General features: G+C 31.6%; 1 protein-coding gene across 6 annotated transcripts in view; it reads left to right on the top strand.

The window, feature by feature from the left end:
- Positions 1 to 18463, top strand: part of BRD10 (bromodomain containing 10) — a 142269-nt gene that overhangs the window by 76197 nt on the left and 47609 nt on the right. For 5 of the 6 annotated variants that reach the window (XM_082696501.1, XM_082696497.1, XM_082696496.1 and 2 more), the window contains 2 exons: positions 5571 to 5650; positions 14383 to 14472. In XM_082696501.1, coding sequence (XP_082552627.1) covers positions 5571 to 5650; positions 14383 to 14472 — 170 coding nt within the window. The remainder of the gene's footprint in view (positions 1 to 5570; positions 5651 to 14382; positions 14473 to 18463) is intronic. The other variant, XM_082696498.1, reaches the window with a different exon arrangement.

Below are 18463 nucleotides of genomic sequence, written 5' to 3'. Positions count from 1 at the left end.
TTTTCTCATTTAATTTCCATAAAAACTCCATTAAATGAGATCATTCTCCCTCAATATATGGGTTTTATAGATTTAAAAAACTGAGGCACAGAGAGGTTTATTAACTTGTCCAAAGTCACACAGCTAATAAGTTGCAGGATTAGGAGAAAGGATCTTTAGATGAGGGGATTGAAGGTAAATTTAGGAAGAGGAAATTTCTAAATCCAGGTAAGGAATGATTACATGTCTTTTCTATCACATTGACATCATAACTTGCAAGAGATTTACTAAAAATTTTAACAACAGATTTAATATTTAAGCTAAAGGGAAAAAAAGAAATAGTTGTTCAGCCGCTATTGAATTATAAGGCAGTGTTAAAAAAATTACCAGTATGATGAGAAATTTGCTTGTAAGCAAGAAGAATAGAAGAAAAATCAGTTGTTTTGTAAAGGTCAAATTGCTTGCTTAGAGATACAACACTCCAGTAACTTGTATAGAATACAAACATTTGCTCAAGACATGCACACTTAGTAAATAAAACATCAAATTTAGATTCCATTTCTGTGACTTAAGATTCTGGGTACTTCCCAGATTCACTAATAATGCAAATGACCTTGGAATTTTATTTTTAATAGTGATTAATATCTTAGTCTCCATTCACTTGCTATGATTCCTAAAATGAAAAAGCACTGAGAAGGTAGTGAGTGTGTTAGGATAAGATTTATATAGGCAGAGGGAGAGAATCTCCAGTGGACTCCATGCTTAGTGTGGAGCCCAACTTGGGGTTCCATCTCACAACCCCAGAATCATGACTTGAGCTGAAATCAAGAGTTAGTTGCAGGGCGCCTGGGTGGCTCAGTGGGTTAAGCCTCTGCTTTCGGCTCGAGTCATGATCTTGGGGTCCTGGGATCAAGTCCCGCATTGGGCTCTTTGCTCAGTGGAGAGTCTGCTTCTCTCTCTCTGCCTGCCTCTCTGCCTACTTGTGATCTCTCTCTCTCTCTGGGTGTCAAATAAATAAACTAAATCTTAAAAAAAAAAAAAAAAAAGTTAGTTGCTTAACTGACTGAGCCACACAGGAGCCCCTTAGGATAATTTTTGAATGTAGAAAGGCCAAATCTAGGAGGGCTTTGAAGTCTCTGAATATTTCAAGGGGCCAAAGAATGAGGGCAGGCAGGGAAAGCAAGTGAAGGAGAAGAGTAAAGATGAGGAGTAAGAGACTGAGGAAAGAAGAGTTGGTTTGGGGATAATAATCATTTTTTTAACTAAGAGGTGTATCTCCATATCCTAGAAGACTAGAGTTCTGTGCCTAAGCTATAATGTGAAATATATTTTTAGTTAATATTGTTTTTCTCTCAAGTTGGGTTTCCTTTACTACAGCTGTTTTCAACCTAGTTTTTAAAAAGCTTCCTAGGCTGCACTAATTACTAGGTCATATTAAGTTTTCCTTATCTATTTTCCAGGTACAAGCTGACGCTCACTTTTGGCCCATGTCTATGTTTTAGGCCCAAGAATTGTGTTGAAACTCCGCATATGCTTTAAACTGACTTCTGACTTTAGTACAATCCTAGATCTGAGAATTGTATTCTGTTTTACGGGACCAGGTGACAGGGCAGTGGGGTTAAATACCTGGAATGTGATCAAGCATGTGTTAGAGGAACAGAAGCCCACTGGGGGGCAGTATGTAACTTGTCCTGTGTATATCTTGCCCTGGAACAAAAACAGATTACCAAATAAAGGCTATATGGTTTTGTAGTATCCCATGCTCCATTTTAAAAGTAGTATAATAAAAAGGAAGAGCTGATTTTTACTGATGACTACAGGAAAATTTGTATTCAAATTCTTATGAAAGTGTAGACTGAAGACTTTAATAGTATATGCAAATTTTTTTTTTTTTTTAAGATTTTATTTATTTGAGAGAGAGGTTTTTATTTATTTGAATGAGAGGTAGGACTCCATCCTGAGACTCCAGGATCATGACCTGAGTGGAAGGCAGTTGCCCAACCAGCTGAACCACCCAGGCGCCCACATGTAAATCTTCTAATTAAAAGGGATGCTCTGAATTTGTCAGAATCAGATTACATTCCTGCAGAAGTTTTGAAAGAATGCAATATTTTATCATAAAAAACAGCACGATTTTAAAGTGAGACAAGTCTAGTGCAAATATGTCTCAGTGCCTATTTAGCTACAAGTCCTCCCATCAATTTACGTATTGATATCCTGTTTCTTTATCTGTGAAAAATGAGGTAATCCTACCTTGCTGTAATCATTAAAAGAGTAATTGGAATACCAAATGCATAGTACTTAACATGGTGACTGGCATGTGGGTAGGAATCAATAAATGGTAACCAGGATTTTCGAGAGGTAGAATTACATAATGAAAAGAACTTGGACTTTGGAGTTAGAATCCCTGGTTATGGTGCTTACTTAAAGTGTAACACTTGAATAAGTTAAGTAATCTTTTGATCTTCAATTATTCCACATTAAAATGAGGTATTGCCTACCTTGGAGGGTTGTTTTGAGATTAACTGAGGTAATTTATTTAAATTATCTTGCTAAGTGTCTGATATATATATAATAGAGTCTCAAATGTTAACCTTCTTACTACCACTTCTAGGTCATGTTGCGAAACTTTGGTGAAATGTGTAAATTATTTTAAGTTACCATCAGTGTTTTCTTCACTAAAAAATAAAAAAACTCAGATGACCCTAATAATTATGAACAATTACCTGCTTACCTGCTTTCCTTTTCCTGTCTCCAGACTGGTGAAATTTCTGTTGAAAAGTAAGATTCTTCTATATAAGAATAATTTCTCATAACTTCTGTATGAAAAATGCTGTAAATATAAAATGAATAATGTGATTTCTATTGTCAACAATTCGACCTAGTAAGAATAAGAAACATAAATAGATCATTATAATACTGTATGATGTGTTATCTAATGTATATACAAAGTAAAATCGTAGCAACAGAGGACATATAAGTAAGAAGTGAGTTAATAAAAGAATTTGAAGAAGGTTAAAAGATAATACTTGGTTTGGATCCTTAACATCATGGCTTAGTAAGAGAAGTAATAGCAGTTAACATTGGTCGCTTAACTATGTGCCTAACAGTAGTCTAAGCTCTTTACATGTTTTAATTTCTTTAATTTTCACAAAGAAAGTGATGTTTTATAGATAAACTGCATAAGGACATAAAGCAATTTGCAGTTATTAGGTGATTAGGACTGTTATTCAAACCTAGGTAGTTTAGTTCTAAAATTCAAACTTAAAAATCACAACACAATATTAGTTCCATTTACTTAATCATGTTTAAGTATCCTAATGACATAGTGAAAGGAAATATCCAGTAACCACTTCACCTGCTTAATCCATTAAAATAAGTGACTTCTGCAATTATCATATGGTTTCAACTTACTTGTGGAGTGTAAGGAATAATATGGAGGACATTAGGAGAAGGAAAGGAAAAGTGAACTGGGGGAAATCAGAGGGGGAGATGAACCATGAGAGACTATGGACTTGAGAAACAAACTGGGGGGTTTTAGAGGGGAGAGGAGTGGGAGGATGGGTAGCCTGGAGGTGGGTATTAAGGAGGACCCGTATTCCATGGAGCACTGGGCATGGTACATAAGCAATGAATCTTAGAACACTGTATCAAAAAAAAAAAACTTATGATATATGATGTATTTTATAGTGACTAACATAACGCAATAAAAAAAAAAATAAAGTAAGAGTGACTTCTAGAGTTAACTGAAAATTTAGTACCTGAGTTTAGTGCCTATGTGGGAACACAGTGAAATTTATTGGGAGTATCAGGGGTGACCCTCTGTTGTTCTTATGAATAAATATCAAATCAAATGATTTTTAAAAAGCTAATTAGAGCAGTGCTGTGGGTTGGGGGAATAAGGAAGGATTTTATTTCCTTCAAATTCTTTTTATATCTTTTTCAGACTTAGTAGGGCCATTAAATTTTTTCCTATAAATTTTAAAAAAGGGTAAAGGTAGTGTGTAGAAGAAAGACAGTCTTCTGCCCAAATTCATGTGAACCCTTGGGACCCAGTTTAGAAATAATTGTACACAGTTTAGAAATCAATTACTCTAGCTATATTATAGAGATACCAATAATTTAATAATTTCTTCCTGAATATTGGCTAAGTAGACTACCTACTTACCTATTTTTGTAATTTAGTTGTGGTATAGGTTCTGTGTAAGTACAGAAACAAATAACAGTGATGAGGAGTATGCATATGTTAGGTTATTTTAATTAAAAGTAAACATCAAATGACAGGTTGATACTAGAACAAGACAGTAAAATCCATGTGAACCTCAGCAACTTAAAATTTGCAATAGTTCAATCATAGTATACATGCATTTTTATAGACAGAATTAGAGATAATCAAATTATAGTTCCATGATATGATTAAAAAGGAATACAGGAGAAAATACAATTATATTATAAATTGGAATTGTGCCTACAAGTTGAATAACATGTTGCAATCAAATGACCGTTTACATAGAGGATCATATCTGTATAGGAAAATATTTAGAAAGGAGCTATAGGTATTATGTTGAACAGAATTACTTTGTGTACTCATTTTCCCTTCTAAAAAATAGTAATTTTAAAGCTGATTTTAGCTTAGTAATGATTGTGAAATAAAGTTAACTTTTAAGTGTTTCTAATTAATTTTTTATTCCCTTACATAGATTTTCAGCTCTGGGAGGACAGGATTTCCATTTTATAGTTCTTTGTTGTCTATAAATTGTACAGTGCCCTGTGTCTCATGTTTGTTGAATAATTAACAGTCAGTTTATTGAGTTTGCTATATGCAAGTGGAAACAAAACATACTTTAAGATGTTCTTTCTAAAAATAGTGATTGTGTGCCTGTATGTCTCTCTTTTGTCATGTTAGATACACAGAGTAGATATGCTTCAATGTATGATATGAATTGGATTTCTTTAAGAATGTAGATTTATTTTCCCCAGTGTTTTCTGATTGCACAAGTGACTGGATGCACTTTTTAAAGGGAGATTTTTACTTTGTTTAAAACTGATTATTGAATACTTCCAAAGGCAGCCAATTAAGTGAGTGCAGAGCTAAAGGAATAGAAAAACCTTGTTTCCTAAGCTGCTGAAAGGATTTTCACATTAGGTTGGCTTTAGACCCTAGTCTTCAGAGTGTAGTTTTATGCAAGTTCCTGACTATGTCCGTCATTGTTAAAAGGTAAGATTTTTTTTTTTCTTATGTAATCTCATTTTAAGTTGTGAAGTAGATTTTAACTGAGCAGAAATAATGTGACTTTTTTTTTTTTTTTGCCAAGTCTTAGTATAATAAATTCTGATACCGTGCAACTCTGCAGATTTTGATAGTTCTGTTCATATGTCAAGAAACCCGTGTTTGTTAATATGTCTGTTACAGGTAGTTATAGTTTAATGTTTACTTTTACTGGGGCTTGTTTTGATTCATCATTTTTATTTGACTCACTAGCAGCCATCTGTTAGTTATATTTTAACTTTCAAGGTTCTATGTAATTTGGTTTTTGTTAATGAAGTGCTATAAACAGTATTATGAAGATTTTCTCTTTTAATCTTGAAAGGAAAAAAATCCATATCTAAAAAAGCAGTCACAAAGAAGAGGAAAACTGTTACAAAGTCATCTGCTGTACCAGAATTTCAGGTAAATATTTCAATTTTGTCTCAACATTTTGTAGTTTAATTTTTTGCTTTAATGTTTGTTTATATTGTTCCTCAAGAGATTGGCTAAATTCCACTGTAATGGGCATACTTTCAATGAAATGTTTCCATCTATGACTTTTACCTCTTGGAGTACAAGGCGTAGTTAAAATTGAATCTAATGTTTCAAAATTTTTACCTCCGTTTTTGTCTCTTTGTAGCCAAAAGTCTCTTTGGTTTTTAAATGCTATACTGCTTTGTAGAAGTAGTTTAATAGAATATACATTATATATTATAAATATAATAATACAGACATTTATATAACATATTTATATAACAATATATGAAAGTAAGTATGTAAGTCTTCCAAGAATAAATCATAATTTGTAAATAATTTGTAAATAAGCAATTTATTTTAATTTGGGGGGCACTGTAAAAATGGTTGACACAAATCTTTTAACTCTTAGCTATATACGAACTTCAGAAAGAATATTAAGTAACATTTAATTGAATGGTCTTTAAACATTTCTGCAAAAAGAAAAAAAGTATACTTAGCGCCATATTATTATTTGAAGAGTTTTCATTTGTAGTTGGTACCAGAATAAGCAGAGATTCTCACTTCAAATAATACTTTTATTTTCTATTTTATAAAAGATGTGTTTTCTTCAAATGACCCTTTTTAAAACTTTCTTTGTATTACTGTGTCCAATCCAGTTTCAAAAGTTTTATAACCTAATACTTAGTTGCCAAAAAATAAGTGATGTTAAAATGAATTTTTGTCAGTCTCAAGTCAAGGAGAAAATAAAGGAGTAATAACTATGAAAATATTGATAATATATAATGTGAGATGATCATATATATTTGACTTTTTGAATATATACATTCAAAAATGTAGACATCTATTTTTCAGTAAAAACCTTATTTTTGGAACTGTTTTCATGGAAGTTACTAATTGGTAAAAATTTAATATTTTTAAATGAGCAGTGAAAGAAAATGACAGTTTTCTTTTAGTATTTTAGGATAGAATATTTTTAATGATATTCTTAGAATGAATTACAAACATTTTTACAAAATCATTTTTTATAATATAACCTTGGTTACAGGATATTTAGCGGAAAATGTATGTTTACTGTTTTACTTGGAGGACTTTCTAATCATTGCTTATACCTCTTATCAAACTTGAATAGTATATTGTTATTCTTTCACTGATATCATCACAGCCTTTGCTGTTTTCCCCCTCACTCTCCCCCCTCAATACCTTAAAATATTCAATCCAGGAATATAAGTCTCAGAACAGATCTGGCCTGCTGTTGCTGTTTATCTCCATTCCTATCCCTAGTGAATGGACTTTCATATGTAATAAGTGGCGTAGACAGCATGGACAGTGTTTTTCAAACGGCAAATGGTTATTCATTAGTGAGGCATGAGATTAATCTAGTGGATTACATGACCAGCATTCCTTTTTTAAGCTAACAGTTAAAATAGAAAAGAAATTATGAGTGTCTCAGATATAGTAAGGGTAATACCGTTTCATGAAACTTTGGTTTTGATCTTGTGCTTATTGTACTGGCATGCAGTGTAAACTACATTTTTGACCATGGGTCATGAGCAAAAAAGTTTTTAAAAAGTTAAAAAAAGAACTAAATGATGCTTTGTCAATTACTGACCATTTGCTTATCACTCTCAGAAATTTAAGGTGAAATTTTGAATTTTGCCAAATTGAACTGTTTAAAATAAATAAAATCTCCTTCCTAGTTCTTAAGGTGTCCTAGAATGTGTGTGTGTGTGTGTGTGTGTGTGTGTGTGTGTGTGTGTGGTGCTAGGATGGGGAATAGGCTTATGAGAACTGTGGTTCTTACACCTAGTTTATAACATGAATGCCATGGTATTACTCACAAAGAAAATTGACAGCTGTCTCCAGGAAATAGGTCATTTGCTTTAAATAAGCAAAAAATAGGAGATGAGACAGTATTAGTCACTAGTAAATTTTATTGTTTCAGACAAAACCTAGAGTTCTGCTTTTCAAAATAACTTTATATATAGTTTGTTTCTTTCATTATTTGGAAGTTCCCCACATGTAAGGAACTGACCATTATGTAATAAAGAAGCAAATTTATTTTCTTCCCGAAAGCTCTAGCAATGCCATTTAGCACCTCAGATTCTATAAATTATTCCTTTGTATTTTGTTTGGTTTTGTTTTTTGTTTTTTTGTTTTGTTTTGTTTTGTTTTTAGAAAGGATGATAGGCATGGGGAAGGGTAGAGGGAGAAGGAGAGAGCGTCTCCATGCCCAGCTTGGAACCTAATGTGAGGTTCATAATCTCATAATTCTGAGATTGGACACTTAACCGACTAAACCACCCATGTGCCCCTGCAAATTATTTATTTTATCCAGGTTCTTTAAATATCACATTTCTAGTATTACACATAAAAGTACTTTATAGAAAAGTTTAGCTGGAAGATTTTCTTCATAGTATTTATTCTAAAATATCTTTGTGTTAAAAATAATGAAGCTGTTGGTGGAGAGATATCAGATCCCTTTTGCAAAACCTGATTTCTTTGTCAAAGGACTAGTCCATCTTTAAATTGATTTAAACATGCAAAGAGAGAAATGTGTTGAGGGATTAAATTGTGAAGTTTATTTTTTGTTAAGTCCTCATACATAAAATAAGCGAGTCCTGTTTTGACCTCAACTACTTTCTAATTTGTCATTGTTTTTATTGACTTTTTTTTTTAAAAAAGCTAGAAATTAACCTAGTCTGCCTATTGGCTTCAGGAGGAGTCCATGTTTACTTACATGTACACCTAATATTTATTCCTCAGTTTAAGAAAATAATTACCCCACCTTTATTTAAGGTCTACACTGTAAAAACTAAAATGGTGGATTGCATTTATTTTTGTGTGTATTGTAAAGGGACTAACCATATCCATGCCACTTGTGTCAAGAGTTATGTCAGTGGTTCTCAAACTTTAGGTAGTATAAAAATAATGTGATGCCCTTATTAAAATGAAAATTCCTGGGTGTTATCTTCCAAGATTTCATCTTTGATTCAGTGGGTCCAGGTGGATACCAGTAATGTGCATAGTGGTTAAGCATATGGATTCTGGGACCAGGCTACATAGGTTCTAATATCAACTTTACCACTAACTCTGTATTCTTAAGCCCTTTGTACGTCCAGTTCCTTCTCTGTATAGTCAGGTAGTAATCATACCTACTTCATAGGGTGTTGTAAGATTAAATCATAGAGCTTACTGTTTTATTCTTACTTATTTTTTCAAGTAAGCATGCCACATGCTTCAGACCTAAGTAGTGTTATGAGTAGGAAAATCAATTAAGAATGGCTTAAAAGCATCTATCATTGACCTTTACCACTTTTCTTAGCTACTTAAGACCTTGAAATAATCTTGGATTTGGTCATATTTCATAAATCATAAAATATCATGATAAAGTCTATAATAATTTGAAAAGTGAAAAACCAAATAATATTATTTGCATCATTATGTTAATCAGAGGAAAAACTTCTGCTTAGCCCTACTATAGTGTTATGGTGGTTATAGTTGGCATATAGGGGAACTTAGGTTTTTTAATTTAGTAATAGATCCAAACTGTTAGGAAATACTTCTTTTTTAGTGTTTCGCATGTTGGTGATTTAAGCTTTTGTATCATATTTAACAATTATGACTTTGTTAAATTGTCTAAATTATTTATTTTACCAGTTTTGTAGTATAAGATTGTTAAGCTGAAAAGTAAATACCATTTTTCTTTATAAAGTTAATTTTTGCCAGTACACCTTTTTTGAAATTTAATTGAAAAAGAAATCTAATATTATGTGAATTGTCATTTTGTGTACAATTGTAACAAAGTCATAGAAAGTATTTTTAAAACTTAATGTGTTGTCTCAGTAAGATCAGTTTTTAAAATAATGTAAGAGCCTTAGTTACCATGACTTTGCTTTTTATTGGTAACCAGTATCTTTGAATGTAATGTATACCTGCTACTGTTGCATAAGTGTGACTTATTCTAAAAGTGCTTTGCAAAGAAAATCCAGAATCCAGATGCTAAGACTTATATAGTAGTATTGTTTTCAAATGTAAGCATAAATTGACGGATCCTTAACCTCTGAAAAAACTATATTTCTCCATTTAACCAGTGGAGAAACTAAAGATATGAAATAAAGTAACAGATTGAGACCATCAGTATAACAAGTTGAGTCCAGAATTAAATTGGAATTCAACTGCTTCACTGTGTTATGGACCTTTTGATTATATTATTTTGAATAATATGAATAATGTAAATGTAAATGTGAGTATTTTCAGCTTCAGCTTTTTGATTTCTTTCTAACAGTGTGTGTTTTACTTCCCCCTTAAAATTCTATTTTTAAATATTGTGCACTGAGAGAAACATGTCTATTAATAAATATAAATATCTTGTTAATCAGTTATTTTTTACATCCCACATAATATCCTATTTGCAGGTTTTGAAGCAGTCATTCTCCTTGTTATGGTAATCATAAGAAATGAGAAGGATTTTTCCTATCCTCATAGTTTTAAGATGTTAATATAATTTTAGTTTAAATACAATATGAAATTTGAATTTATACCATGAATTTAAAATTTTGCTTACAATTTTTATAATAAAGTATAGGTTTGTTGTATTAGCATAGTAATGAGTGAGAGATCCAGTTTTTTTTAACCTATTCATTTTGACTTCTGCATTGTTTTCCCTTGGCTTTATTAATTTACTGTATTGCTTTAGTTTTATATGCTACCTTATGTCCTTTTTGGAACAAAGTAATTGTCTGTAAACCCAAAGGGCATAATTTCTAATTTGAAGTAGTGATAAAGTAAGGAAGGATTTATTTTGCAAGTTTTCTGAGATAATGGTCATGGAGTTCTTTTGATCTCTACAGAACCTTCCCTCTCCCTCCATATATACACATTCCTGCTTCTTGAGTTGGAGAAGAGGGCCTTTTAATATTTATCATTTAATAGAAATGAAAGCTTAGGTATGAACTAAATCCTAAAACTATAAACACATACTCAATTGTTATTAGATTTTTTTGTCTTGTTTAGAAAGACCCCTTAAAGAATATGATATATTAGGAGGTAGATGAGTTCTACATTTTCTGGTCTCTCTAGAAAGAGATCAGATCAGTGATCTGATCTCCTCTACCCAGTCATCTTAGGTTACTTTACCTCCGTTAGTTTTAATTAGTTTGAATATGAGTTGGAAAGATACCTTTTTAGTCCAAAAATTACATATTTTTAGTCCTTTTCAGCTCTTAAGATTTATGATTTTGTGGCTCTGTCATGGGTTGCCTCAAGTGAAATGTTGAGGGACAGTATAAGGTATAAAGCCTTCAAAAGGTTTTCCTGGAGGATAAAACTCTTGGTAATTTCTGTGGTATGACTGAAAACCTCTCATGAGTGTTAATGGTATGCTCCAACTGTGATCTGACCTGCTGTGTAGCTTTCCTTTTTCATCCCTCTTGGCCCTGAGCCTCAGATATTTTTTTCTAATCCAAGGTAATGAGGAGGTTTTAATAAGGTGTTGTACTTTGTTTAAAAAAAAAAAAATGCTTCTGTTTTCCTTATAGATGAACTTTATTTATTGGATTGATTTTAGGGTTTTTTTTTTTTTTAAAGATTTTATTTATTTATTTGACAGACAGAGATCACAAGTAGGCAGAGAGGCAGGCAGAGAGAGAGGAAGGGAAGCAGGCTCCCCGCTGAGCATAGAGCCGGATGTGGGACTCGAGCCCAGGACCCCGGGATCATGACCCGAGCCGAAGGCAGCAGCTTAACCCACTGGACCACCCAGGCGCCCTTGTTTTGTTTTTTTAAGATTTTATTTATTCATTTGACAGAGAGAGATCACAAGTAGACAGAGAGGCAGGCAGAGAGAAAGAGGAAGCAGGCTCCCCACCAAGGAGAGAGCCCGATGCAGGGCTCGATCCCAGGACCCTGGGATCATGACCTGAGAGGAAGGCAGAGGCTTTCTCTGAGCCACCCAGGAGCCCCAGGCATTGATTTTGTTTTTAAAAGCACCATTTGAAGTTGAGTCAAGTTTAAAGGCCACACATATGCCTTACTATGTAAAAGAGAAAGAATATAGGGTATACTGGCTTGAGTCAGATTATTTTTTCTTTCAGTATTAGTAATAGTTGCAATTAGTAACAATAGAATTAATGTTTCTATATGTGAATTTTCTCAGAGCTGAACTTGGCCCTATATTTTCCGTTATCTGTATTAAATATATATTATATCTATTTGTAGAGAGTATAGAAAGGGCTTGTAAATTGTTATGTAACTATTAATTCATTTTAAGATGAATTCAAAGTAAGTATTGCTAAAATATATTCACCCTCAAGTTCAATAAAATTTATGTTTGAGAGTTATGTCATATAAGGAATATTTATCTTATCATTGTGCATTTAATTCAGCATTTTACCCACTGTTTGGAAATTAGTCTTTTTGAATCTTCATATTCCTTAGCTACATAGTACCAGAATATTTCAGGAGCCATGAAAATTTGGAATTCATAATCATTTAGTACCTTACTGCTTAAAAGTATGATCTGCGGCCCATACCTGGGAACTTGTTAGAAATGAGAATCTCAGGTCCCACCTCAGACCTACTAAATCAAAAACTCCATTTTAACAAGATTTCCAGGTGATTCTTACGCACATTAAAGTTTGAGAAGCACTGATTTACTTACTAACCAGGTAAGCCACTTCAAAGTACTGGTTTATATAGCCATATAGCTCTTAAGCTGTGGAAATCATTCAGTTTGACGTCAGAACTGTGTTCTTCTTCCTTTAGATAGAATATAAATATTTGTTGATTCCATGAATTGAAAGATTTTAATTGTCTTAGAGTGTGTCTAGTTGTAGAGGTATATGTTTTCATTGTTACTCTTAAGTTTCTACAAACTATATACAGAAAATGTACCCTTATTCCTTGTATAATGAGACATCTAAGATACAAGTGAAAATTCTTCTGAGATTTGCCATCTGTGCAAATGAGAAATCTATGTTGTGATATTTAGTGCACCAAGTTCAGTGAAATGGCATGTAAATATCTGCTAGTTCTGTGGCACATATAACTTGCTGATCAAAATAGCAGATTATACAATGAGAAGTTTATTTCCCACTGAGCTCTTACTAAAAACCTGATGTAGGTACAACAAGATAGAAGTGGAAGACATTACAAAGTTCCAGAGGCACTTCCATAGTTGTTTTGTCCACTGCTCACCAGCATTTCTTCCATAACTCTAGATTTGGCAAATGGGCATATGTATTTTACAGTAAATATCAGCAGCACTGTTCTACTACATCATTATGTACTGTTTTCTACTCTGGAATTATTTAATTTGGGTTTCTTAAATGCGTATTTTCTCTGCATTGTCAGTTCTTTGAGTTTGAAATTATGTAGACATTTCCAATAATAATTTTAATACTAATTAAAATAATATCTGTGATAATTTTTCTTAACCTATTAGATTGAACCATATTGTCATTTATGTAGATCAAATGCCATGTGATTTCACATGCTATTATATAGGAAGTTTAAAGGGGCCCTACTTTCTCATTTTTGTCACAGTAGTCACTAGAAATGATCTTGTTGTAACCCCCTTTTCTTTTGTTGTTTTTGTTTTCTTATACAAGAAATACGCCTTTTAGGAAAACAATACCCTTACACAAAGATTCATGAATGTAACAAACATGGGCTGATATAATCTTATGGTAAATTAATAGTTTTCTAAGTATAGTATTTTTTTTAATTATCACAGTATAAACATTTATAAGACTTTGATTAATCTAAAACTTTTCCTCTCTATGTGCTTGTTTTTTTTTTTTTGTTTTGTTTTAGAAACCTATTTCTTTTTTGTTACAGATTTTTAAAAAATATGAGCTTAAATTATTTTAGGAAAAAAGTTAAATATATTAGGAAAAACTAATTTTTTTAAGAACTAAAACGTAGTTATTAATATTTTGGTTGTTGCTGACACTTCACTGTTTAAAGCTTTAGTAGTATTAACTCATAATTTGATTTGATTGCTCATAACTAAAACCCAATTATTTTGGCCATTTGCCAGTATTACCAAGGTGAAGTAAAATGAACATAATTATGAAGGAAAATAGATACTATCTGTAGCAATGGTTTTATTAAAGATTACTAAGATCATATTAAGAATGGGTACTTAAATTCATTTACTTTTTTGAATATATTACAGACAGTGGAAATCCTTCTTTTTTAGCAATGCCAACAGCAGTATAATTATTTTAATTGTATAATTAGCGAACCAAATCAAAGGTATGATGACAGTTCTCCAGGGGTGCATTTATTCACCAACTAGGAGACTGCCTGATGAAGCATTTCTTAAAGGTGATTTAGTAACCTGTGAAATCTAGGGTGAGTTTCCAGATCTTTGTCATTCTGGGCTGAAAGTTAATAATGTTAAGAAAGTATCTGGATTATAAAGCAAGCTGAGAACAGGGAATTGTGGTATGAAACCACCAGTGTTGAAATTTCAGCTATTTTTATCCTAAGCCTGAAGTTCATGCATTATAAAAATAGTATCTTTTAAAATATAAACTTGTGGGGCTTTCTTTGCTTTTTGCTATTACAAATACAAATAATTGTGAATTTAGTATATGTTAAAACAACTTCTGTTACCACATTTTGGTTGTTTTATATTATGTGTTATCAAGCTGTGTTTTTGTGTTTTATTTTAGCTTATTTGCACTAATCTTGATGAACTCAGGGAATTAATCACAAAAATCGAGAATGAACTCAAAGATCTGGAAAACAGTAGAAAAAAATCGGTAGGTGTTGATCCAAAAGTTCTGTCTATTATTATCAGCATTAAAATTTATTCCTGCTTTTTTTTCAAGTCTTGTTCTCCTGGATTACATAAAAAATTGTAATGAAAAATAGAAACACTGTTCCTTTTGTTTCTCCTGTGTGGTCTAGTTTTCATTTTTCATAACAAAAATGGTACCAAGGCAAGTAAATTAATTTTGTTTGCCTGGTTTATATCAGGTATAGTTTTAAGTATTTCCCATTATACTGGTTGGTTGTTTTCTGACTGGTAGTTTTTTGGGAAATGCTTACGTTGCAGATATTCTTTATTAATAATTATATGCTTTTAATGAAAGTTTATTGCTTAGTAAAATAAAGATTTTAATAACTGTGACATAAATAACAGATACAAATTGTTTAGTCCTGCCCCAGATGTTTTTGATACATGCTTAACAGTATGTCTTTTTGAAACACCTCAATCAGCTGAAGGTCTTTTTTAAACTTTCACTATATATTCTAAATTCACAATTTTACCTTCATTTTTTATTCTTGTAGGAATAGAATATAAAGGCATTATATTTATTCACTTAACACTTGCTAAAACACTCAATTATGTAATTCATTAAATCACTAATACTTGTTTAGCTGACATTCAGTGATACTGCAGATTCAAAACTCAGTTATACACCAGTAAATAAACGAGGCAGGCTTTAAACACTGCAGAAAACCAATCATTATTTTAAAAATCCCTGGGTTTTATGCCTTAGGAATGCCATGAAGCCACTCAATTTTAGGTCTTTGCTCAGAACCTATTAATCTAGAATTATGTATAAAATAAGGATAGTGAAATAGCAAGCTGCATTTCAGCAGATTTGTAGTAGTCATTTTATCTGCTCTCTAGAAAAGACTTATTGGTAGCACTCTGAAGGAAAGAGACTTAAGTGCCATAAAAGTACAACTTTCTGAGGTTATTTAATATAGGTATAAAACAGAGTCAGGCATTTCAGAAGTTTCATGTGATATCCTTGAAAATATTGATATAATATAAGAGGTAGAATAGAAAAATGTTGATAGTGATAACCATCAATTAACAAGAAAACATTATGTTGAAGTATATAATCCTAGAATGTAGAAAACTATATATATTTTAGAAATATTTCCATTAAAAATGGTTTAGACCCTCATTAGATTCTTATATGTTCATATATATGTATGTATACTTTGTATATATACACATACATATTTTTATATATACACATATGTATATATGTATTCTTTGTGTGTGTGTACACATATGCACACCAGCTGTTTTAAAATTTATCTCTGTGATGTATTTCCCAAACAATATTTATATTAGAATATTTTCTCCTCAACAAAGCTGTTTTTAATATATTTAATGTTATATGCTCATAAAGGACTGATTCTGTCCTTTAATAGGAAAGAGTAGTCTTTTAACCAGGGTGTTATTTACAATTTTTGCAGAAGCTGTTTATTTTTAGTGAGTTGTCTGTTCTTCATGAGTCTAAATAGAAACTTAGTTAAATAAATTTGCTAATTGTTTTTTATGCTGCAGGTAAACATAATGTATGCATCTTAACTTGTTCCCATATTATAAATTAGGGATTTTTGTTTTTAATGAATAGTTTTATGCATAATGTACTTAATTTATAGCTTGTATTGTAAAAGCAAAAGACTTCTTCAAGGATCCTAGAGTTTTCCTGTAAAGTCTTCTACCTAACTTCCATATTCCAAGGTATAAGCATATTGCCTTCCTTCACAGGAACAAGTAAAAAAGTGAAAGAATACATAGATTTCAAATACTTAACATTGTAGTCTTTGAAGCCATGTTTATAAGCAAATTTTAGGTTACATACAGGGTTTAATTGATTAAGTTTTGTGACTCTAAATTTTTAACTTGTCCATGACTCTTAGAATTTGCATATTATTTTTTTCTTTTTACGATTTTATTTATTTGAGAGAGAGAGCTCAAATGTGGGGAGGAGGAGAGGGAGAGGGACAAGCAGACCCTGTGCTAAATGCTCTAAATACTCTAAAACAGTATTTAGAGTCAAAGCAATTTTGTTACTCATCATCAAGGCAGGGGCCCAAGATAGGGCTCAGTCCCAGAATGCTGAGATCATGACCTGAGCCAAAACCAGGAGTTGGACACCCAGCTGACTGAGCCACCCAGGCACCCCGCATATTAGGTTTTTTTTTTTTTTTTATAGACAGTATTAGCAGTAGCCTTTATTATAAATTTTACAGTGTTTCAAAATCATTTCATTAGCATTCACACTCAGATTCTCAGAATTGTATAACACATTTTAAGTTTAAAGGAAAACTTAATATCTTACAAAAATGAACAAGTGTTCGTGTTCAATTCATTTATTTAATTTTTAATAATGCATACACTAACATAAGTTATTTACATATTGTTTAAACCTACTTAACTCAAAAAAATAGCATTCTCTGGTTAAACAGATGGCTAAAGGTATCTATTGCTTATGATACACAATAGTCTTAAATACTAAATTTCTCTTAAGCACTTGCTGAGGAGCTCCATTTTTTGTATGATTATTCAAAATAAGAAAATATTACTGGAGTACCTGGTATTATCTCCGCACTTTCACGAACATACAGGTTTAAGTAGCAGATGGTGGTCCAGTCATCATCTTATGAACAGTCATTTTATGACTAAATGTCTTTGAATAATTTCCAAACAGGTGTACCTATATTACTCTTTCATCTCTACACTTGACATTTTAGATTCTTCTAAGAAAGGCAGGAGCAACAGTGATTCTACACTTTTAATTTAACTAGAGATTTAATCTATTGTTTTTGCTTTGTTTTGTTTTGTTTGGTTGGGTGGGTGTTTTTTTTTCTTTTGTATTCACTTGGGAATGTCCACTGAGATTTGGACAATACAGACTAAGTTACTAATAGCCCAAGATAGACCTAAGCCAAGGTTAGGGAAAGAATTCAGCTAATTTCTTTAGATATTTTCACAGGTGATTAAGGGTCAATTCAGTGGTTAAAAAGAACAAATATATTTATTCAGTTTGTTCCAATATCAATGTGCCTCTAAAGTTTTATGTATCATGTGTCTAAATATTTTTGTCCAGTAAGTTGACCGTAATTATGTGTTTGTAAATACTAATCTATTTCCCAATTTTTATTATATTGGCCAACAAATTCTAATAATTCAATGGAATTTGTTAGTTTAATATAAATTCTTAAAATGTCACAAATATGAGGACTGTCTAATTCATTGTAGATACAACATAAATTTTCATTTTTTTTCTGTTCTGTTGCAAAGAAAGTCATTAATGTATAAAACAATTTCTTTTGACTTTTAAAATTCTCATGTTATGCTTTGTAAGAAATAGTAATATATTTGAAGTTCAAGCATTCTTAGGAATACATTATACAAAACATAGTTTCAAAACTGATGCACAGTAAATAAACATGATGGATGAATAAATTTCAGCCAAATTTCCACACATTGAGGTTTCACATATGATAATAGATAATGTGATTCTGATTTTCGTTAGTATATTTGACACACAGTGTTAGTAGTTTTAAAATATGTTTTCTGCTCTTCAAGAAATAGAAATACTTAATGGGGATAATCTTAATGAGATTACTAACATATAAACTATTCCCCTTTAAACTGCCTAAAAGGTTTTTTCATGAATAGCTTATAATGACCACAAAGCTTAATGGTAGCGATAGACTGTAAATGTTTACATTTTAGTATCATTTCTTATTTTTCTATGGAAACCAATACTGATTATGATAGATGTTAGTTGTAAGAATAACTTTACTGGATGTTTATACTAATATTAAATACTAGTTTGTCTGCCATCATTTGGAAATAAGGTGTTTCACTTAATGAATTTTCTAGATAACCAAAACCTGAACGTTAGGATGATATTTCTTTTTTTTTTTTTAAATTTCTTATTTTAATTATTGAATGACAAACTTCTGTGCTTCCTTTTACTCTATTGAAAAAAA

This window comes from Mustela nivalis (assembly GCF_964662115.1).
Source record: "Mustela nivalis genome assembly, chromosome: 13".
Classification (NCBI taxonomy): domain Eukaryota; kingdom Metazoa; phylum Chordata; class Mammalia; order Carnivora; family Mustelidae; genus Mustela; species Mustela nivalis.
Note: the sequence above shows the minus strand (reverse complement) of the source record. Positions and strands in the feature narration are given on the sequence as shown.